General features: G+C 49.3%; 1 protein-coding gene across 1 annotated transcript in view; it reads right to left on the reverse strand.

The window, feature by feature from the left end:
- Nucleotides 1-23067, reverse strand: part of ATP6V0D1 (ATPase, H+ transporting, lysosomal 38kDa, V0 subunit d1) — a 40337-nt gene that overhangs the window by 8081 nt on the left and 9189 nt on the right. The window contains exons 2-4 of the mRNA XM_014948842.1: nt 20733-20904; nt 4509-4687; nt 517-596 (exon numbers count right to left, since the gene is read on the reverse strand). Of these exons, the coding sequence (XP_014804328.1) occupies nt 517-596; nt 4509-4687; nt 20733-20904 (431 nt within the window). The remainder of the gene's footprint in view (nt 1-516; nt 597-4508; nt 4688-20732; nt 20905-23067) is intronic.

The following is a 23067-nucleotide window of genomic DNA, read 5'->3' on the forward strand; positions in this document are numbered from 1 at the left end:
CTTCTCCAGGCTGAAAGTCCATGGAAGCCATTCAACCAAGTTTAGGATCAAGCCACTGGAGTCCTCTGAATGCAGTTAACGACACATCTTAACTCTGTGTAATTAAAGAGCAGCTTTCTCCATCCATCTGGGGCCTGAGGAAATTTATTCAAAGGCAGGACCTCTGCAAAAATATTTTTGCACAGACTCTCGACAGCCTGACAGCTCCAAAAAGCAAACCCACTCTGGTGCCCTGCCTGCAGAGCTGGCAGACTGGATGTCAGGCTCCAGGAAGAGCACTATCCTGACTTTCCAGTGGCTGCAACTACTTCTTGGTCACATTCGCTCTATTCCAGGGAAGAAAACAGAAAGAAAGCAAATTTATTTTTATATCCACTCTAAGAGGAAAATACCCTCTCCTCTTTTGCTGAAGAAAGCCAGCCCAGGTCATAGCTCTTGACTCAAGACAGAGCTGTAGTCATGCTAGGAATAAACCGGGAAGTTAACATCTCCTTCCCTTCCCAGAGGCTCATTTACCTTATACAGCGTGTTTCGAATGATTTCGATGTTCATTTCATCCAGGTCCTGTTCATATATGCAGTCTTGGAAGAAAGCAGCTGAAACAGAATCACACAGTTAGCATTTCCCTAACCAAGTCCTGTATCCAGCACTTTCCATAGTCCCCAACAATAACCCCACAGAAGCACACCCTATGTTGAGCTTGTCCCTCCTAGCCCTGGTCCTTATCTTCAGCAGTCACCAAATTGCCATGACTCCAAAACCTCAGGCTCCACCACAGGTCCTCAGGCCACAATCATTTTCAGAGCTCTCACACCAGCCTATTCTTCAGCAGAATTTTTCAGCTCTAGCCTCCAGCATCAGCGCCAGAGCAGCTAGTATTTAAAATTAAGCAAAACCCAAACTGTTCCCAGAAGCAGGGACTCTGAGGTGACTAGACAGCTTCCCAAATGTCTGCAACAGCACGGCAGCAGCGCTCCAGCATCCACAAGACAACAGCTAGTGAGTCCTGAGAAAGTTGCTGCTTCTCCCTCCTTCTCCAACACCTTAGTTGGATTAAGGAGGCACGGGGATGCCACAGCTCCTACAGCCCACGACACTCCGTGGTTGGAGCCAGGAGCTGTTTCCCTCAGTCAGGTCTATCAGTCCCATTTTGCACTTTTTCCAAGGCATTTTATTTCTCCAGCTGGAGGTAAGCAACAAGAGACAGGACGAAGGAGTGGGTTTTGGTAGGATGCTCAGCATTAGGTACTTTTCCTGAGTGTCTCTGGGAGGAAGTTTGAGAAGTTGTTGCCACTGAGAGAACACAGGTTTCAGACCTCACACAGGGCACTGCGAGCTGCAGATAAAGACAAGTTGTGTACCTTTAGTGTAACGTAAAGCTGTTGTACCCCTCGCTCATTACCAAGTGCTAATAAACCCACAGGGTTTTTATGACTTTTTTCAGCTCTCGCTCAGCACCCAACTTTGCTGAATTTGCTACCTAGAGAAATCTGATCGTTCTCAGCTCCTGCAGCCCAGCTGCAGGCAAAGGACTATGCACCCAGCACCGAGACCTCACCGGCGCTCTGCTGTGTGCCACCAACCAGGGCTGATGGTGCTCTGCTTTGGGCCACCAACCAGGGCTGATGCACGCTCACACCTCTGGTGTGCACCACTCTATAGCCCAAGCTCCCTGGCACGGAGAGCACCGTGGGTCTGGAGAGCCCTAAACAGGGGTTGAGCCCCAGGGAGGTTTCTTTGCAAGAGCCCCAGAGAGCAGTGCCACGTAGCTGGGGGGAGCACCGCTCCCGACGGCCGGCAAAAATGGAAACGGAGTGTGCCAGGACTGGTTTTCATGGCAGGACTCACTGGCTGGCCTCGATAGCTAAGCAGTGGCTACTTCAGAGTAGCAGAGGAATGAGAACACAGCTATTTCAGTTCTTGGCCCTCCAATATCCCAAATTAGGCTAACGGCAAGTCTTATTTTGCCCTGCTAACCTATGAAAGCCATTTGGGGTTAGGCATTCCTACCAAGCCACGTAGCTACTCAAGTACTTTTAGGAGATAGAGCTGCTGTTTCTTTGCGTGTGGTCACTGGAAGGAGTGCAAGTTAAACAACTGGAGCCCGCGTGCCTGCTTGTTTAGGCAACACGGCTACTCCCCACGTTCTCCTGATGAAGAAATGCCACACTAGGTGGTACATGGACTCAAGGGCACAGCCAGGGCACAGGCCTGAAGAACAACTCAGCCTAGCCAGGACAGAAGCAGGCCAAGCTTGAAAGGTGGGCCCGTGCCAACCTCATTAAGGTCAACAAATCTAAGTGCCGGGTCCAGCTCGTGGGTCGGGGCAATCCCAAGCACCAATCCAGGCCGGAGAGAGAATGGCTGGAGAGCAGCCCTGAGGAGAAGGACATGGCAGTGTTGGTGGAGGAGAAGCTCAATATGTCCCAGCAACCTGTGCTGGAGCCCAGGAACCCCCCACACCCTGGGCTGCATCCCCAGCCCCGTGGCCAGCAGGGAGAGGGATGGATGGGGGGGATTCTGCCCCTCTGCTCTGCTCTGGGGAGACCCCCCCAGTGCTGCCTCCAGCTCTGGGGCCACCAACAGCAGAAGGACATGGAGCTGTTGGAGCGGGGCCAGAGGAGGCCCCGGAGATGCTGGGAGGGCTGGAGCCCCTCTGCTGGGAGGGGGGGCTGAGAGAGTTGGGGGGGTTCAGCCTGGAGAAGAGAAGGCTCCGGGGAGACCTTCCAGCCCCTTCCAGTCCCTCAAGGGGCTCCAGGAAAGCTGGGGAGGGACTCTGGATGAGGGAGGGGAGCCCTAGGAGGAGGGGGAAGGGTTGGACCCTGCAAGAGGGGAGATGGAGCTGAGCTGTGGGGAAGAACTTGTTTGGTGGGAGGGTGGTGAGAGCCTGGCCCAGGTTGGCCAGAGAAGCTGTGGCTGCCCCATCCCTGGAGGGGTTCAAGGGCAGGTTGGAGGGGGCTTGGAGCAACCTGGTGTGGTGGGAGGTGTCCCTGCCCAGGGCAGGGGGTGGAACTGGATGGTCTTTAAGGTCTCTTCCAACCCAGACCATGCTATGATTCTATGTAGAAATGCACAACCACAAGAGGTCAAGTCCCTCAATTGGCTCCCTCAATAGGGCATTTTCATTCCAAATACAGCTGGAAGATTTAAGGTCTCTGAGAGATTATAACTTTGAAATAATCTATTCTATCTTATTCCCAAAATGGGAAGGTTCCCACTTACTTGTGAGAAGGATTTTCTGCCCATACATCATCCCTACAGCAGGCTCAGCTCAGCTGCCTGCAAAGCCTCAGCTCTCCTGCTGCCACGCTGTCCTACCTTGCAACCCAGAACAAGACATGTTCTCCACCTTTGCTGAGCTCTAGCTGGCAAGTCATTTTGCCATGGCAACTACTTCACTTGCCCCATTATTAGACAGAGCATTTGCAAAAGCACTTTCAGTTCCAAAACCAACTATTTCCATCAATGACAATATGATGATTTAGAGTGTTTTGTTCTTTCTAGCAACCCCAAAAGAATGATTAATCACTGACTCAGGCGTGCTTCATCAGGTTTTTGCCCACAGATGCTAACCTAGAAAGTCTCCTGCGACTACCTCTCCTACTACTGCAAAAAGATGTCTGTATTTTCTTCAGAACCACTTCCTGCCCCTTTTATCTTTAAAGAACATACCTGCCTGACTGTTCAGACACTTGGTTTCAGTGTCATGTGTCTCCTGGTCAAGGCTTGTAGCCCTGAGACAGTATAACTCAGTGCAGGATCCTGCTACACAATGAGCTTAAAAAGGCTTTTGGAGATACTATTTTTTTTTTAGGTTTTGTTTTTTTTTTCAGTTGTTGGTTGGGGGATTTGTTGGTATATAGAGAGCTTTCCTTGATCTACAGCTAATTTTATCAGTCCTAGAACAAGAGTGGGCATGTGCAGATCTCTATAATTATCCACAAAAATCGCCTACAAGAAATTGCTCAATGGTTCAACTAGAAGTGCTGGAAATTAAGTGACTAATTCCAGCAGAGAACTTGATAGGCCTTCATTAAGGAAGCACATGTGCCACGTGTCCCATGACAATCATTAAAAAGATCACATTGTCTAAGACCTCTCAAACTTTCTCCTTCCTCCCTAGTTTCAGGCCACGGTTCCTAGAAGAGCTGGCAAATGGGCATATCTACCAGATCAGACCTAATTACACCTGCACTGTCGTGACAGCTCAAGGTCTGGCTCTCACAAACCAGATTCCCCAGTGATGTGCACCACCAGTGCGCTGGTTTGGACATTTGTTGAAGCTTAAAGAGAGCCAGCTGGTCCTCCAGAGGAAAAACTGGCAAAGGACAGGCACAAACCTGAACCCAAGCCCAGCCACCACGGGCAGCGTGGTCACAGATGTGCGTTACCCACCGCTTTGTCTTCCTGGAGCACAACTTACACTCAGTGGGACCCAGTTAAACTGGGGGTGAAAGTGACATCTGCTCCACACACAGCCGAGAGGTATTTTGAAAGACTCCACTCACCCAGGGGAGTGTCCACCAGGATTGCATTGTAGAGCTCAGCAGGCGTCTGAGCAATGTTCACAGCTTCCATCTGCTCAAAGCTCCCCAGAGGATGACACTTGGGCACCAGTTCAGAGATGGAGCGTTGGTGCAGGGTCCCAGTGATCAGCAGAATGACGTTGTCGATCATGTAACTGTACCTGGAGGAACGCAAGGGGAAGCTTGTCACAATACAAATATAAATAATACCAACCCCAGCACCAGGTGGACACATATCTTCAGTCCCTGTAAACACCTCCAGAAAGACGCACCCTTCCCACAAAGAACTAGTAACTTCCTCAATGTCTCCTCGTCACGCCAGCCTAGGAAAAGGGAGTCAAGCATAGTCTAAGGCTGTGATTTATGCTACAGCTCACCATGTGGGCATCTCCCACCCACCACTGAAGAGTATTAAATTGGAAGGGACTTCTGGAGGTCTCTGGACCGATGTCCTGCTCTAAGCATGGCCAGCTGAGGCTGCTCAGGACTTTGTGCAAAGTCTTTTCCTAACAGCTACTTGGAACTACCCTCGTGGCTATTTGTCTTTCATCCTAACCTCCCACACCTCCAAGAGGAGCCCGTCTCCAGCTCCCCCACACCCTCCCACGGGAAGGAACAGTTGTCTTTCCAGCATTCCCACCACTCTCCTGGTATTGCCACGCTCTGTAGAGAGCATGCGTGGTAGGACACCAGCAAAGAGGGATCTGCAGACAGCCTGGGTCGAGCTCAGCTGCATCACCAGCAACACCGCTCCATCTTGCCAAGACTATGGAGAAAGGGTCCCATCTCTGCAGCCCTGCTCCCTCCCAAAAACAACAGGGTTGGCAGCTTTGGCACGACCTTCATCCACGCCCTCACAAAACTACACACAAGCTTTTTCACACCTCTGTCATCAAAAGCTCGTTTGCATTAGCCCATATTATGAGGTCCCTAATCAAGTCATCAGCTCATATTACACAGGATTAGCAAATCCAAGTCTTTGGCACTGCAGTAATGGGACCTTCAACCTGGAACCACAGCACCCAGCACCAGTGCCACCAGCACGAGCGCTTCATGGCCCTTTTCTCCACAGCTCTCTTGCACTGAGGAGCCCAGAAATGGGCACAGTACTGTAGGTGAGGCCTCACCAGTGGGAGAGGATCACTTCCCAGTCCTCCCAGAGAAGGGAAACACAGCTGGCCTGAATATAAGAAAGGCCTGGGAATATAAGGCCCTCTTCAAGTAGAAGGTCCAAGCAAGAGATCAAGGCATCACATAAATACAAGGAGCTGAAAGGCCTTCTTCAAGTAGAAGGTCCAAGCAAGGGATCAAGGCATCATGTAAATACAAGGAGCTGAGAGGAAAAGTGTCCCCAGCAAGAACCGGAGTGGTGCTCTAGGCACCCTTATCATGACCACAAGCCAACCAAGATGAGAACCTGAAAAACATCAAGAAACATGAGGGTTTTTTTTTCAGTCAGCAGAACATGCCTTTGCAGAAGTCCCTCAGCAGCACAAGGAAGGGGCACAGATGCTGGAAGAGCAGGATATTTGGGATTTTACACTCTTACTGCTTGAGGTCTAACTCTAAGAAGTCAGATGATGGGAAAGACCTGAAGAAGGTCCTCCTTGGCAGGAGCAACTCCAAAACAAAGGGCATCAGGCCTGAACTAGAATGGCAGAAGAAGCAGCACGCTTCTGGAGTTGGAGAACCTCTCTTGAGGTTCAGGCTTCCCACGTGTACTTGGGTACTGAAGAAAGGGAACTCAAGGCCAGCACACTGTGACTGGGGCAAGGGCAGGAACGGCAGAGATCTGCACGTTTATCAGAGAATCATAATTTGTCAGGCACTAGGATGCTGCTGGGTCATTATATTCCCAAGCTAAGAAGGAGGACATAGTGCAGCCCTGTTTCCCTTTGAACCACATCAAAGGCATGTGAGCAGAACCAGTTAAAAGCAGATTTCGGTGGTTTTTATTAGACGGGCTTACTGCCTCTCAACTATGCTCATAGGGCACGTCCACGAACAAATCCACACCTTAGTTCCTCAAACAAGTGCTGCTTATTTGTCCACACCACAGGGCTGGGTAACGCACCTCCTGGCCCCACAGTTTTTGCAGAGAGCCCTTCTGAGTTTGCAGCCCACCTTTCTGGGGACATTCAATCAAGAACCATGGCAATGGCCTCAAGCTTCGCGTACTAGGAAACCTCCTTTTGCCCTTTAATCCACCAGGTCGTTATCCTGCCTTCTGTTTGTGCAGCTCTCACCATGGAGATGACTGCAATCTCCAGGGCAGCAAGAAGGACCTGTTTATGAGAACTGAGGGTAAGTCCCTGGTAAATACGAGCATCTGCAGCCTCACGCAGACGCACCTCCATGAGGTGTGCCAGACCAAGGGTACAGTGGATCATTTCCCAGCTCCACCATCTGCCCTCAAACACGCAAGTTTGCTCAGCGCAACACGGTGGCTTTGGGGAAAGACCGTACGCAGGATTAGTCTCACCAAAGCAAGGCAAGAACACGGGACCAGACCAAGTTTGTTTCTTCAACTCAGCCTACGGTGAAGGAAAAGACAAGGAAACACAGTCATTGTGCACCTCTTTCCTTGGATTACTGTTGCTCTCTGCAAGATGTTTGCAGCTCGCAAGGAGCCCAGCCAAAGTCAACCGTACAAGAGGAACTGAGGGAAAGTGCCTGGAGCCCTTTCTGTTCGCAGGTCTTCAGAGCAGCTAAGCTCCTGGCTTACTGAGTCACACCAAACTTACCCATCATCAGCACAAAAGCCACGGCCAGGTTTGGGGAGAGCAGCCCAAGCCTGACCCTTTTCAAAGAATCATTCAGGTTGGAAAAAACCCTTGGGATCATCAAGTCTGATCATCAACCCCACTCTACAAAGTTCCCCCCTGTACCATATCCCCCAACACCTCATCTAAACTCATCTTAAACTCATCCAAGGATGGTGACTCAACCACCCCCCTGGGCAGCCTCTTCCAGTGTCTGACCACTCTTTCTGTGAAGAATTGTTTCCTAATGGCCAGTGTAAACCTACCCTGTTGAAGCCATTCCATCTTGTTCTATTGCTAATTACCTGTGAGAAGAGACCAGCACCAACCTCTCTGCAACGTCCTCTCAAGTAGTTGCAGAGAGCGATGAGGTCTCCCCTCAGCCTCCTCTTCCTCAAACTAAACAGTCCCAGCTCCTTCATGCACGAGAAGGTCCTGCTTTCAGACTGATGGTCCCAGGAAAGACAATTCCACAGCCACAGCGCAAACCAAGGCTCTCCCTGTTTCATTTACACCCCCTTAACTTGCTTGTTTCCTCATCCTTCAGGGAAGTCTGGGGAAATGCACCAATCTATTGACCAAATGCCAAGGTCACAGCAACTTTACCTATTGAGACTTCTTAAATCTGAGAAGGATTCATCCCTGCGGCAGGAGCAAGGCAGAGGGGAAATTTCTTTCACACACGAGGCAGAAGGGAATTTTCTTATTCAAACCTGCACTGCAGCAGCATTTCAAACCTTTACGATAACAGGACAGCTGCAGCAGGACAAAGGTCTTCTCGTGCCTGCCGAGGCCCAGCAGACACCAGCACCACTACCTACTCCGTCCTGATAGCTCCTGTTTCCTGCAAGGCCAGACCACGTTTATTCACATTCAGTCCCTGCTTCATCCCAGAAAAAACAGTCACTTAGTCAATGGTGACTATGAGGCAAGCCCTCTCCGGCCAGGGCAGCTGGAAAAGCCTCTCTTCATCTGTGGAAGAGGCAAAGCTTGCTTTCCTGTGCCAGGTCCCAACAAGAACGCATCTGCCACCATCAGTACAGCTGGACTAAGACCACAGCAGAGGTCCTGGCTACGCTGGCATTTCCTCCCAGGGCCAACAGATGAGATTTATTACGGTGGCAGCAGTTTTCCTAGGAACCTCCAACTTCTTGTTTAATAGAGCGGCTTTTGTCATCGTCCTCCCCATCTTCTGTTTAGGTTCTGACCAGCTTCAAGTGTTTCAGCTTCCATGGTTAACACAGGCTCAGAATGCTCCAAGAGCATTTTAACCTTCACGAGCTCTCAGTACAGCGGATGAGAGGACCAGACTATGGAACATGTCAGGAAATAAGAGTAGATGGTCACTTGCAACGCCATGAAGTTACACCACCATTACTGCAGCCCGCTTAGCACGGCTTTAATTAAGTGCTAAAACAGCACCTGATCTCAACACCCCAACCTCGCCTCCACAAAGACCCTAGCAAAACCCCCTTGGGCAAGAACGTGTTTTACATGCCTGCTTTGAGCTGTATCTGCCCGTGCAGGGAGATGGACACAAAAGGAGTAGGTGTTCAGCCAGGGCTTCACGTGCACAGTGACGTCCTGCCTCGCTCTTCCTGTCACCCACTGAACGGAGGTGTGGTGTATGCCAGAAATTCACATTCACAGAAACACAATTTTAGTTGATACTGAGAAGCCTCAGTAATATCTCCCAGAAGAGTAGAATTTCTTATTAAGGGAAAGGAAAGAGTCAGCAAGCATAAAAATATTACCTACAGGAGATAAGATGTTGGCCATGGATAACTATCAAGCAGAATTATGGGAGGAGAAAGCACACATGCAAAAGCCACATACAGGTACTTCAACAATCACAGAATGGTTTGGGTTGGAAAGGACCTTAAAGGCCATCCAGTTCCAAGGCCTTGTCATGAGCAGGGACACCTCCCACCAGACCAGGTTGCTCCAAGCCCCCTCCAACCTGCCCTTGAACCCCTCCAGGGATGGGGCAGCCACAGCTTCTCTGGCCAACCTGGGCCAGGCTCTCACCACCCTCCCACCAAACAAGTTCTTCCCCACATCTCAGCTCCATCTCCCCTCTTGCAGGGTCAAACCCTTCCCCCTCCTCCTAGGGCTCCCCTCCCTGATCCAGAGTCCCTCCCCAGCTTTCCTGGAGCCCCTTGAGGGACTGGAAGGGGCTCCAAGGTCTCCCTGGAGCCTTCTCTTCTCCAGGCTGAACCCCCCCAACTCTCTCAGCCCCCCCTCCCAGCAGAGGGGCTCCAGCCCTCAGATCATACAAGGTATGTCTTCCTCCTTTTAGAGTTACTTAAGTACAGCCGCAGATAAATGAGATATGCAAGAAAGATTGCAATGGGAAGGGCTTTTTAGCAGGGGAGCACATAAAAATGCACAAAAGCTCATCACATGGGGCGTTTACAACTTGGCCAGTGACCCCACGACAGTTAGGGCTTCTCCCTCCCCCACTTACTAATCTAATCTAATCATAAAGAGTCATTGTCCTACGGCAGATAGGTTGGTTTTTTATTGCTTTCTGCTCCAGGATACTAAAGAAACCGTAAACAATACTGCAAGTGGTCACAAAGCATGACTAATGACGGAACATTGCATGACCTGCCTTTCTCAGGGATCCTCTGAAAGCCTTGCCAAACTGTAGCTTAACAGCTGCTCTGCAAGGGGTCACGAGGACAGGAATCGCAGGGAGCTGCGGGCTGATGCACAACTGCAGAGCAGGGAAAAACCAGGCTGTGGCTCTGGGGGTTTTACCAGGATGGGTTAAAGGTATCGCATTTTTCAGGAGACTTTCATGCTTTCCAAAAAAAAAAAAAAAAAGTCAGTGCTAGGCTTTAACACAGACTAATGCTAGCAAGGGAAAAGTCACTCCGCGATTGCGCTGGGCGGTTACTCAGATTACTATAGAAGCATGTGTTTATTTTGGGATGAAAAAGGGAAATCTCCAGCGGGATCAGAGCAGTGCTCCCAACCCAGCCCAAATTCTAGAGACGGCTTTCAATGATGAAGTTGTTTTGACTACAGTCACTTCAGCATCTAGAGCTTCCCTCTTGTGGCTCATCCGGTTTGTGTGTTCAGGAGCTGGGAAAGTAACCTAGGGAAAAAGTTTGGGGTGGGTTGTACCGCTGCTTCCTTGGGTTTGTGGATAACACACAGACCCTTCTCTACATCCCAGACCTGAGCAAAGGTGCTGGGGCGCAGAGCTGCTCGTCACACCTCTCTCAAGCTCCCAATGTAAGCAGTCATGGGGGAAAAGCAACACACAAGAGACTTCAAAGCACACAAAAAAGCAGTAGCTGACACTAAGGATAGTGCCGACAGCTGAGAGGCTTGTATCTGGAGTGTTGTCTTAAGTAAATAACTGCACAGCTGTCCTGAACCGGAAAGGAGAGGGATGCTGCACATCCAGAAGACCTCAGTTGCCTCACTGAGGCTTGTCGGAGTAATAGACGGTGGATGAACCAAGTCAAATCCTTAAATCAGTTTTTCAGCTCAGACCAGAACACGTCAGACCAGCGGCTTCTGGCCAGGAGCAGTTTTACCCCTCGTCTGCAGCTGAAGCTCTGGCAGCCCAGGGAACAGCAAAAGCAGATGCAGCATGGAATGGTCTCCGCTCAAAGCGTGCTGATCTCTTCCTATCTTTGCACGCCGTCTTTCCTAGAGTCACACCAGTAAAAACCACACCTAAGTGGTAGGTTCGTGAACCTGCCAAAGAGAAAGCTGAGAATGTCATGGTTGCCACCACAAACCAAGGGCAGTCAGCCAATAAGTGGGTGCTCTGCTAAACTTAGATCGACGAGACCGTTTCACAGAGTTATAACTTCACAGCAGTACAGATGTTGTGGCAGCCTTTCAAATCCAAGTATCCAGGAATGTTCTCAGCATCAATCTATATTTAGCTGCATCTCCACATGATATTTACCATCTTCTAGTGAGACTAGGTCCCTTAGGATACTGACCTCAGTTTTCCAGTGGTATCATCCGGTAACTTATCATACAGCGTTAGCTGCACTAAGGGCTAGCAAGAAAAAAAAAAAAAAAAAAAGCTAGATGAAATACATTTAATTTTGAGGCTTTATGAATATGACATTGTGTTCCAGGTGTGTACAAACTGCCTGGAACACCAGGGAATGTTTCGAACGCCTCGCGGCCTCATTGCAAGACTCTCTGCTTGCTTCAACTTAGTGCCTCAAAGCTTGAGAAAGACTAGGCTGGCATGCAAGGTTGAGTCCTGGCACTCTGCTGAGCAGGCTTCAGCACTAATTACATTTTAAATATTGACCAGAAATATCTAATCGTGCTGCTTGCACATAGACCAGCTGCAAAAGCCAAACTTGCATATACTGTTTTCTTACCTTCCTTACATGTAAAGTGCTAAAAAAAAAAAAAAAAAAAAAAAAACACAAAACACCACAAACATTCCAAGGACATAAAAGAGGATTAAAGGCTGCACTGTGGAAATTCACATTGTCCCCAAAATTGACCGAAGCAGCTGAAAAAAATGAGTTTAAGCATCTAAATGCCCTTCCCCAATTCTCAGTGCTGTGGCACAGATAACATGCAGAGCGTTACTGTACATACAGACCTGCTGCCAGCAAAAGACAATTAAAATCACCATCAGCCCGGTTGACACACAGTAAACCATGCTGGGCAGATGCAAGATTTTGCTTAGTCTCTAAACATTGCAGTACTTCGTGGCATTTACACTAATCTCTATGTAAAGTGTTTGCTACACTTCAAACTAGCACACAGAATGGATCTGGCAAAGGGGACTAGGACCCAAGATGTCTGCAAGAAGACTTCAGAAGCAGTGCCCTTGGCCCTCAGGTGTTCTCTGGGCTGAACTTGCCAGTCTGAGACTCTGGGTGAGGCAAATAGATGGAAAGGCAAAAGAAAAAAAATGAAGGCTGCTGAGGTCTGGCACCAGAAGACCTTGAGAACAGCTTCCATCAAGGAGTGAAGGATGTTACAGGGGAACAGAAGCGATCGGTGAACGTCCATCCAACTGAAGGCACTGCACACAGGTTGTCTCCTGGGAAAGTCTCATCCACACACAGATGAATCGGAGGAGCTGATAACCTCCTAACACACTCCCTCCCACCCTGTTTTATGTCTCTAGCAGAAGTGCTGCTCAACCTACAGAGGGAAGGATTGCGAGAAGGAACACGAGGGAAGTACACAGACTGTTCCTGTGAGCTGCAGAATCAATCACCAGAGGGATTCAGCATTAAACAAAGCCCAGGGAGATGGCTATGTCCTCACACTGCCTCTGGATGAAACAGCATCAACTTGGACAGGGATGTTATCCAGGGTTGACGCGTTCTCACCTAATCACCCACAGCTTCCACGCCAGAACCCCTTCCCAGGGCTGCAGAGTTTCATTGAAGATTCCTCTGTCTTTAGTGACTCACAGGCTTGTGAGATGAGCTTGAGCTCATCACCTGCTTTTCCCTGCACCTTTATGGCCACCGATAACATTTTGCTAGCTCCTGTGATCATCACCGTGGCTTGTGGTGTTTGCGTTTGCCAGGCACCATCCTAACACCTCCCAAGCAACCAACAGCACTGGTCAGTAGGAGGAGGGTTATGCTGTCCCAGTTGGAATAAATCATAGAATCATAGAATGGCCCAGGCCGGAAGGGACCTCCAAAGGCCATCTAGTCCCACCCCCCCGCAGTCAGCAGGGACACCCCCAACTAGACCAGGTTGCCCAGGGCCTCGTCGAGCCTCCCCTTGAATATCTCCAGGGAAGGGGCCTCAACCACCTCCCTGGGCAACCTGTTCCAGTGCTCCACCACCCTCACAGTGAAGAACCCTCTCCTCATCTCCAGTCTAAATCTGTTCCCCTCCAGCTTGAAGCCATTGCCCCTCATCCTGTCACTACAGGCCTTTCTAAACAGGTTCTCCCCAGCCTTCCTGTAGCCCCCTCAGGTACTGGAAGGCCGCTATTAGGTCTCCCCGGAGCCTCCTCTTCTCCAGGCTGAACAACCCCAGCTCCCTCAGCCTGTCCTCGGAGCAGAGGTGCTCCATCCCCCTGATCCTCCTCGTGGCCCTCCTCTGGACCCTCTCCATTAGGTCCATGTCCTTCCTATACTGAGGACTCCAGACCTGCACACAATACTCCAGGTGAGGTCTCACCAGAGCAGAGCAAAGCAGAAGAATCCCCTCTCTGGACCTGCTGGCAACGCATCTTTTGATGCAGCCCAGGATGGGATTGGCCTTCTGGGCTGCAAGTGCCCACTGCCTGCTCATGTCCAGCTTCTCGTCCACCAGCACCCCCAAGTCCCTTCCCTCAGGGCTGCTTTCTAACACCTCACCCCCCAGTCTGTGTTGATGGTGAGGATTGTTCCGGCCCAGGTGCAGAACCTTGCATTTGCTCTTGTTGAACCTCATGAGGTTCACCTGGCCCCATCTCTCCAGCCTGTCCAGGTCCTTTTGGATGACATCCCATCCCTCTGGTGTATCGACAACACCTCTGGCATCGAATCCTCTGGCAAAACAAAGCATTTTTCAGGCACCAGGCTGGGGAAAAAAAGCATCCACTCAACATAATACACAGTGAAATCCGCCTTTCAAAGACTCCCTTTCTGATGAGGGCACCTGCAGTCACGCTGTTTTTGAAAAGGTGACTTCCAAAGCCACCCCTTAGGCACGCAACCCCGACCACCTTCACAGACACTGGTTCTGGGTAACTGGTACAAGATCCGTGTCCTTTGGGTCCTTTGCTGGAGAACAGACGCGGTTCTGATGCTACCACCCACAGGTTGCAGGTCTCTTGATCGTTTCCAGGCCATTAGTTACATGCCCTCTTCTTTTAAATATTGCATAATCCCTCCAAGATCTTGGCTTATCAGTTCAACTTTGCACTCCTTGCAAACAGGGAAGCTGTTTTGTCACAAACCTGTGCTTCCCTGCCAAAACCATCTCTGCCAGAAAAGGCTCGTAAACCTTTTATTGCAGGATCCCCAGCCACTACAGTATTTTTTTGCTTCCCAATCCCACCCGCCACCAAGGGATCAACAGCTAATTGAAAATAGTACTGCAGTTTTAAGTGGAGCAGCATGAGGAAAGATCCTTCAGCTTGTTGCATTCACCCAAATAAACTGCAAGTGTCTGTGGTGTAAAGCACTTGGAGTTTTTTCTTCTGCAAGAAAAGACTTCAAAAGGATGTAGTCATGGTCTGTAATCTCTGCAGTTGTGCCAGGATGCACGCTCCAGTATATTTAGAATAAAGACAGGCAACTTCCTACTCCAGAGAAGAGGATTATTGCTCTTCAGCTCAAGTAGCAATTGAAACAATTTGGCTCCAGAAAAACCACTGCTGCAAGATTAAGTTTGAACTCAAAAGTCATGCAGCAGAAACCAGATCTATCCAGCACAGGGGAGAGGCAGAGCAGGACTGGGTCAAGCAGAAGGTAAGAGAGGGAAGTGTCAGCTAAGAAAAGGCATGCGCAATGGGAAAAGGTACATGTAGCCTCATCAAAAACACGTCTGGTGACCACAAAAACATATCGAAAGCCAAGTTCCCAGCTGCATCCTCAGGGCAACAAAGAACCCGGTTCCCAGCCCCAGCAGACTGGTAAGGTAGAGACAAAAGACAACTTAGCCTGACCCCGACGATGGGCTTGAGCATGGGTTTGGAAAAAGTATTTAGACCCAGCTCCCCCCCAAGCCCTCACTCCTACAGCTGGCTCGGTTTCCACAGTTACCGGCAGCTCCTCCATCGGAGCACAAGATCGAACCCTTCTCTGAGAGGGCTCAAGGGGCAGGCTGCTGTGAAACCAGATTTCCCAAATCAGGGCAGAGACTCTACTGAAGCAAGGGTAAACACCCCCTCCCCTTTTCGCCCCCCCCCCCCCCTGGAAAAATGCTAAAGCTGACAATCTGATCAGGCTAGAGCCAGGAGTGACACGACGATAAAGAATCCTATCTAAACTGTATAGAGGAGCACTGGAAGGAAGGGGAGACAGGAGATGGCACCGTGTCAAGCTAACACAAAGAACAAAGCCTTTACAGAAAGGCAGGGCAGAACATCACCGAGAAGAAGCTCAAACCCACTTCCATCCCACAAGTCAATATGTGCTTGTTGAATTCAGGAAGTGGGTTTTGCCGTTTCAAGTACACTTAATACCTGTTTGTTGCTGCCCTCCAGAACATCGCTGCATTCCCTCGGCCAAACACTCAATTGTTTGTGTTGGAGCAGAGATGTTCACAGCCAACTTGTGCCTATCAGTCAGAACCTACCAGGGGCGGATGAAAAACAGAGAGAAACACCAACAGTCTTCCAGCGAGGAGCTGCTCAGCAAGAGGCAGAGCTAGCAGGTGTTTTACAGAGACCGTGGCAGGCCCAGCAAGCTGAGCTTTTCCTTGCCTCGGTACGCAGTGGGGCAGAGGCCACCAGCTACAGCCACCTCCCAAAAAAAAAAAAAACCCAACAAAAGGGAAATGGGCCAACTCCCTCAATATTTTGGTACTAACAACGCAACACTTGCCACAGAAGAGTTCCTGGAGGGGACCGGAGCCAGGAAAGAGTCAGGGTGGTGCCAGCAAAGAAGCACAACAGGATTAAAAAATAAAAATAAAATAAAATAAAATATCAGTGGCAGCAAGTGACTTGGGCAACGAAGACCTTGCCTTGGGGAACGAAGACCTTGCCTTGGGGAACGAAGACCTTGCCTTGGGGTTGCTGCTCAGCTGTGTTCTTGGGTCAGTTTTGTTTTGTGCTTTTAAACGCTGTCCTTTGGGCTAAGCTCAGGAGAGAGGTCACCTCCTGGCCACCTCCCTAGGTGACCATCCTTACCTATGGCCCGGTGTGCACCTGGGGACAGGCAGTCCCGGGGCTGGAGTGCCACCTTCCGGCAAGTCACCGGCAGCGCCGCCTCATCTCCCCGGAGCTGGGCAGGGAAGAGCATCCTCCTGGAGCTCCTTCTCCTTCCTCTGGCCTCATCTAGTTGATGGGCCACTTAGAAGAGGCAAGAGAAACCACAAAGTATAATCCCACACAGGCTTTTGGCAGGTCAGCTCTGGAGCCATCAGAACGGACAAGGTCTACAGCTGGCCCCCAGGTCTTCTCAGCGCATCGCTGAATGGTCAAGATCTGAGTACCCTCCAAAAACAAGTACCCTCTGGAAAGCACGACAGTCACCTGTGGATCAATTCAAAAGCACTCCATAGTCCAGCAGGACATGCATGAAGGAGAAAATCTGTTAAATGCTTGACCCACCACCTCCTGGCTTCCAAACCCGAGTCACTCTCAGCAAGACGGTACCCAAGTGCTTAACGGGCCTCAATGGGCCTCTCTTGTGTGAGGTTATCCAGTATTTCTAAAAAGGCCAAAAATGTTAGTACATGGAAAGGCATCCAGCAGCAGTGAGTTTCAGAGCTGAACTGGACATGATACAAGACATTTCCTTCAATTTTAAGCCAGACACACCTCCTACATTCCCATTCCATTTTCAAAATCTCTGTTTACAACCCAGTGCCTCTCTCTCAAGAGAGCCCCAGTGAACTCAAGCTTTCCTCCTGCAGAAGCCAGCCCTGCTCAAACTTTCCATGTCTTTCTACCATTTTCTATTCAAATTCAGCCTGTACAGTTTTAGCACATGGACACATTCAGTTGAGCACAATTTCTTCTTCTGACCACCTGGTGCCTCGCTTGCCCTGGGCTGTCTACCAGGAAGAATCTTTACCCCACTCTGCATTGGTGAGGCTACAACTGGAATCCTGCACCCAGTTCTGGGCTCCCCAGTTCAAGAGAGACAGGAAACTGCTGGAAAGAGTCCAGCGTAGGGCAACAGAGATGATGGAGGGATTGGAGCATCTCCCTGATGAGGAAAGGCTGAGAGAGCTGGGACTTTTCAGCCTGGAGAAGAGAAGACTGAGGGGAAACCTTCTCAATGCTGACAAGGATCTCAAGGGTGGGTTGAAGGAGGATGGAGCCAGACTCTTTTCAGTGGTTCCCAGTGACAGGACGAGGGGCAACGGGCACAAGCTGGACCATGGGAAGTTCCACTCCAATGTGAGGAAGAACTTCTTTGGGGTGAGGGTGGCAGAGCCCTGGCAGAGGCTGCCCAGGGAGGGTGTGGAGTCCCCTTCTCTGGAGATCTTCAAGCCCCACCTGGATGCTCCTGAGTGATGTGCTCTGGGCAGCCCTGCTTTGGCAGGGGAGTTGGACTGGACGGTCTCTAGAGGTCCCTTCCAACTCTGTCAATTCTCTGATTTCCTGCTCAGGTTTCACTAACTACCCTAAAAGAAAGGAGTGAGAAACAGTCATGTTCAAAAGGCAAAGATAAATCATCCCATTGGGCCTGTGTGCCCAGCTGGAGTGGAAGATCAAGGGGCACAGGCTTGTCCCAGTGTCACGCAGAGCAGGCAGGATGACACAGTAGCTCTGTGTGCACATCAGAGTCATAGGATGGTTTGGGTTGGAAGGGACCTTAAAGATGTGGGCAAAACCAGCACCCTCTTCAAACTCTTTTGCGTTTCACTGTCCTCATTCTTCTGTGTCAGCTCGTCTGTAGCGTCGTTAGCAGTCTGCTTGCACAAAAGGCTTCACAAGTGAGCGGAGGTGCTTCATGTACCAAAACACCTTTTGTCCTGCTTCATCTTCTGCCTTCCTCTAGGCAGGTAGTGAAGGCAGCAGCATTAAAGCCAATCTTGTGGGTAAAAAGGGAAAGGAGATGTGAGAGCGAAGACAACTCAAGGAAGGAACATCCTGTGCTGAATGGGACCAATATCTTCCAGATGAGATTACCCAGTGGGCAAGAGACACAGATATCTGCACAGAATTGTGTTTTGCCACAGAGAACTCATCAAAATCAGAGAGACAGAAGCAGAACAAGATCAAAGTTAAACCAAGCTGAAGGAAAAACAACAAAGTAATGCTAACAGCTGTGAGAACCAGCCTATCGGATTACATGAGATGTTTAAGGAACTCTGCACAACTTGAGCTGGATGGAGACACCGGATAAAAGTCATCAGGACTGGTGTAAGAGGAAACTGGATTTCCACAGCTACTCAAACCTTCCTCCCAAGTCATGCAGTGTGTAACCAGGGCAGGTCCAAGACCTGTCAGTTCATCATTTCCATGTACTGTTTATCAAAAGAGAACAGTCAGGGAACAGCAAAGTTTTAAAGTCTGCAAAATACTCATATGTCCTGCCCAGACTATTGCCTTTAAGTGATCAGTGTGATGCTTCCATAGAGACTAGACTTTTCTATAAACCTGGAGGGCAGCAAAGGAAAAGCACCAGTGGAAGACAAACTACCTAATATTGCCAGGCTCAAACAGTACTGACTTCTTTACAACAAGTTGAAGGTGGGCAAAGAGGTGCTTTGAAGGTTAAGTTTGAGAGAATAGAAGAGATTGCTGCACACGACTAAGATGATGAGCTAGAAACTGCTTCATCCATTGCAAACAGTGCTGCAAAATGAGGGCCGAGTGATGTCTTGCCATGTCATGAGCCAAATACTAGAACTCCTTGAGTTTTAGTGACAGGCATATAAGAAAAAACTATTTGGAAAATAGGAAAGGCTTAAAAGACAGGCAGCTTTAGCACAGTGACCCAGAAATTAACAGATACAAGCCACGGAGAAAAACAAGGTAGTGTTACTGTCCAGACATAGAAAGGACAGAACTGGAAGGAATGTGGCCGAGAGACAGGTCTTTAATCAGTATTTGCACATTCAGGAGATGTCATAGATAGGCCAAAATTTAAAATCTTTGAATTGACCACAAAGGCCTGCAACATTCAAAAAAATCTCTAGGGGGAAAGCAAGATAACACACAGACAAGTGCCAAAAGTAAAACACCACTTGCCAGAGTGCCTGTGATGAGTCCAAGCTCATTATATCAACTAAATGAATGCTGATGTATTAACTATCCTAATTCAGGAAGAATCTTGTTCTCAGAGATGCAAGTTAAAGTCACGTTCTACTGAACCAGAAATTCACTTTTGTCCATGAGATACCTCCCTACTGGTTAGGAAAGGCCACTGGCTGTGCACTTTGCAAGCCACACTAGAGCTTACAGGAACGTAAGACTAAGGAAAAGAAAAAAGGCAATTTTGCTTCCACATTTCAGATGCAAACTAGCACAACTGGTATCTCACTGAGGCTAGCAATTTCATTTGATTACTGATTAAAACAAGAGCAGCACACAGGAGAGCAGGGGATTGTGCAAAACTGCTATTTCAAGCTTTTCATGTCAGCTGAACCTGCTGTGGAAGTGCACATCCCATGTCTTTTCACGCCCTGACAGACGTGCTGAGGCTGCTGCAGCCCTGCTTCCCCTGCTGCACATCCTAGGGCCTCCTTTCCCCTAGAGCCGGCGTCTCTCCGATCCCATTGAGCAGGCTGAGAAAAAACAAATCAGTCAAAGATTAACCCCAAAAGGGAAAAAGTTGTTCTATTTTTGACCAGCTCAACTCCCTGAATCCGTTTGGGATAGAGGTCAGAGGAAAGGCTACAGCCCCTGGGGTGGGATGGCAGGATCACAGCAGCCCAGACACGTTCTGCCCCTCGGTGGGGCAGAACTAGCAGGCTGTGGTCATGCACGTGCCTGGCACGAGTATGTTTTGCAGCAGGATCACATATTTAAAAGCCCAGGAACATTCACCACAAGGGACAAAGCTAAATGACAGCTCTAATAGGGACTGAACCAATTGTGCCATGGAGGGCAGCTAAGGAGCTGTGCCAACGAAGCACCCACGCCCCGGTGACATACTTTAAAAAGGCAGAATGTATTTTAAAAGGTTGAATCTCTCACTAAACAAGAGCAAAGAGCTGTTAAAAGGTTACAAGGCCTCGTGAAACTGGACACAGAGTGTCCAGAGCATCCCAGTCCACTGGGAGAAGAAGCCTTTAATAATGCAGTGATTGCTGTTGGTTTGGGACCTCCAGATAGAACCAAAACAGTTTCATTCCAGAAGCTGCAGAAAACATTGCAGCTACAGGGCTGAGTGTGGAAAGCTGGTCTGAGAGCCCTCAAGTCTGGAAGAAGAACAACGTTTCAAATGCCAGCTGATACTCACGTGATGAAGTCCAGAAAGCTTGCTAGGGGCTCATACGCGTGGTTCCTCATGTGACGGAACTCCACCACCATCTTCTCCTTTAACTTGTCGTCTATGACGGAGACGGTGAGCGGGGAGGCTTCGTTGGCCAAGAAGTTTCCATAGTCTGTGCTCTGGAGGTGCAGTTTCAAGTCTGAAATAAAAAGAATAATTCCACTCTGCAGGGTTTGCGTTGGGTTTCAGGGCACTTCTCTAGGCATTCTCTCCTCTGAAAGATCACCCAGACAAAACCCACGTGTTAGGTCATACATTCATTCCAGAAGCTGCAGAAAACATTGCAGCTACAGGGCTGAGTGTGGAAAGCTGGTCTGAGAGCCCTCAAGTCTGGAAGAAGAACAACGTTTCAAATGCCAGCTGATACTCACGTGATGAAGTCCAGAAAGCTTGCTAGGGGCTCATACGCGTGGTTCCTCATGTGACGGAACTCCACCACCATCTTCTCCTTTAACTTGTCGTCTATGACGGAGACGGTGAGCGGGGAGGCTTCGTTGGCCAAGAAGTTTCCATAGTCTGTGCTCTGGAGGTGCAGTTTCAAGTCTGAAATAAAAAGAATAATTCCACTCTGCAGGGTTTGCGTTGGGTTTCAGGGCACTTCTCTAGGCATTCTCTCCTCTGAAAGATCACCCAGACAAAACCCACGTGTTAGGTCATACACTTGTGTTCATGCTCAGTTTTATCAGGGACAATTTAAGCACAGAAGAAGATCAGCATTTCACCATACCAGCCTTGACCCATCTTAAGGAGGAAACTTTGGCACTCTCTGCGTAACTGAGCACACACCTCTGCCAGTTGCCCACTGTGCTTGATCAAAGTGGAAGGTTACTGTTTTTCTAGGAAGCATTTGCTAGAAATCTGGGGGCGGGGGTGAAAGAAAAAGAAAAAGAAACAAGCATTTTCTCTAGTCAAAAGGTCTCTGGTCACAAGCTCCTCTGACACAACCAAGACCAAGAACCTGTCGGCACCCAGAAACAAGTTTCCTCAGCCACTAGTGATGTGGAGGCATCTGAAAAGCTTTCAAAGCCAAAGAGTCACAAACAGCAACCTTGAAATTATGAAGCAGCTAGGCATTACATCATCAAGTCGGCCGAACTAATTGCACCGCTGAAGAAAAGTCAGGCATTGAGAGGCAGAGAGCAGCTGGTGAAGAGGAAGGCCCTTTAAATTTGTCTCTTATGGTAGGCAGCCCCTGCCCGGGATGGGGCAACATGCTCAGAAGCCTTTCCCTCTTCTAGTTTCAAGCAAAGGCAACCTCTGTTTCCTCCTTTACCCTTTCTGCAGGTCAGGTGCCCAACCAAAGTGCAGCCCTGGCCAACAAGCAACCACAACATGCTGAGCTCTGACAAGATAAAATCCCTACTTGGGCCAAAAAGCATTTAAGTGTCTCTATGGAAAAACTGAATCCAGAACTGAGGAACGTCATTTAATCCTACTCCTCAAAACTCTACTAGTTATATTGGTACACGATGTTCATCTCCCTTCAGCTGCACCTCAGAGGGCCAGTTAGGCAAGCACTCTCCCAGGGATTCGAGACCTTTATGGGGAAAGGAGAGTAGCTGGAAGAGTTTAGTCAAACCAGATGTGAACACGCTGTCCAGAGAAAACAAACCAAAGACGTTTCTCCCTGATTTCTCTGAAGCAGGAGCACCGAGGCTGCCTCTCGCCTCCGCTGAACCTTACGAGTCCTCAGCGCTGTAGCACAAGCATCCACGGCACCGGGGTCAGAGCAAGGACTCGGCTTAGTTTGAGGAGTTGGATCTTTTGCCATCACACCCAGCTACAGGCACGAGCTGAAGAGCATCCTCCACACCCAGCTCCAAACTCAGCTCATACTCTGCAGCGTGACGCTGTCCTCAGCCTGAGGGGTGGAAGGGTCAAAAAAGGCTTTCAAAATGAACTCTGGATATTTCCAACGGGGTCTAGCAAAGGTGATTCTGACCCCACCATTTTTCTAGTTATGAAAATGTTACACAGATGGTGGTTATAGAGAGGGGAAAAAAGGCCAGAGACTTAAACAGCACTCAGTCTCACATCTTTCTCAGTGGTTTATAGGAGAGTTTGGTGGTACTCTTACTCTCAAAGAGAGCTACTTGCTCAGCAACACACACTGTGGCTGAAGCAAAGCAGGAACTTAACCTAGATCCCTGCTCCTCAGACTACACTGCAGCTAAACAGCTGTGTTTTATTCTACCAACACATTATCAACTCCTGCTCATGCCTTCAGGGTGGGAAAACATGGTCTGGAGAACTGAAGACAGTGGAGTTTTCAACATGACCCTTGTCAAAGTCAACGACTGGATGATTCCAAAACTCAGGATGCCCCTCGCCTCCACGCAGCCTGCAAAGGATTGTTATTGATGGTTCTCACTGCCTTTACCCTGCAAAAAAGCCCAGCTCATGGGCAGCACCCTGCATGCAAAGAGCTCTCACCCACCTGTTTTGCAATTGCTTGATTTTTGAAAGCCAATATATATAGTTACAGAAGGGAAGTCTACTGGAATTGGGTCTTCAGAAGTTTCAGCCCCTCTTTTGAAAACTCTTGGGTGACGAGCTTCGGAGTCCAAGCGGAAATTAAGTCCCACTGCCAGGTCAGGGCTTTACTAGTTTGCTTTAGTGGGGTCTAGAGAAAGCACGGAGCAAAATTCAGCAGAATATGAGAATTGGTAAGAGTATTGTACCCACAAAATCAAACTGCAAGGGAAA

This window comes from Calidris pugnax, unplaced genomic scaffold (assembly GCF_001431845.1).
Source record: "Calidris pugnax isolate Ruff unplaced genomic scaffold, ASM143184v1 scaffold30, whole genome shotgun sequence".
Lineage (NCBI taxonomy): Eukaryota > Metazoa > Chordata > Aves > Charadriiformes > Scolopacidae > Calidris > Calidris pugnax.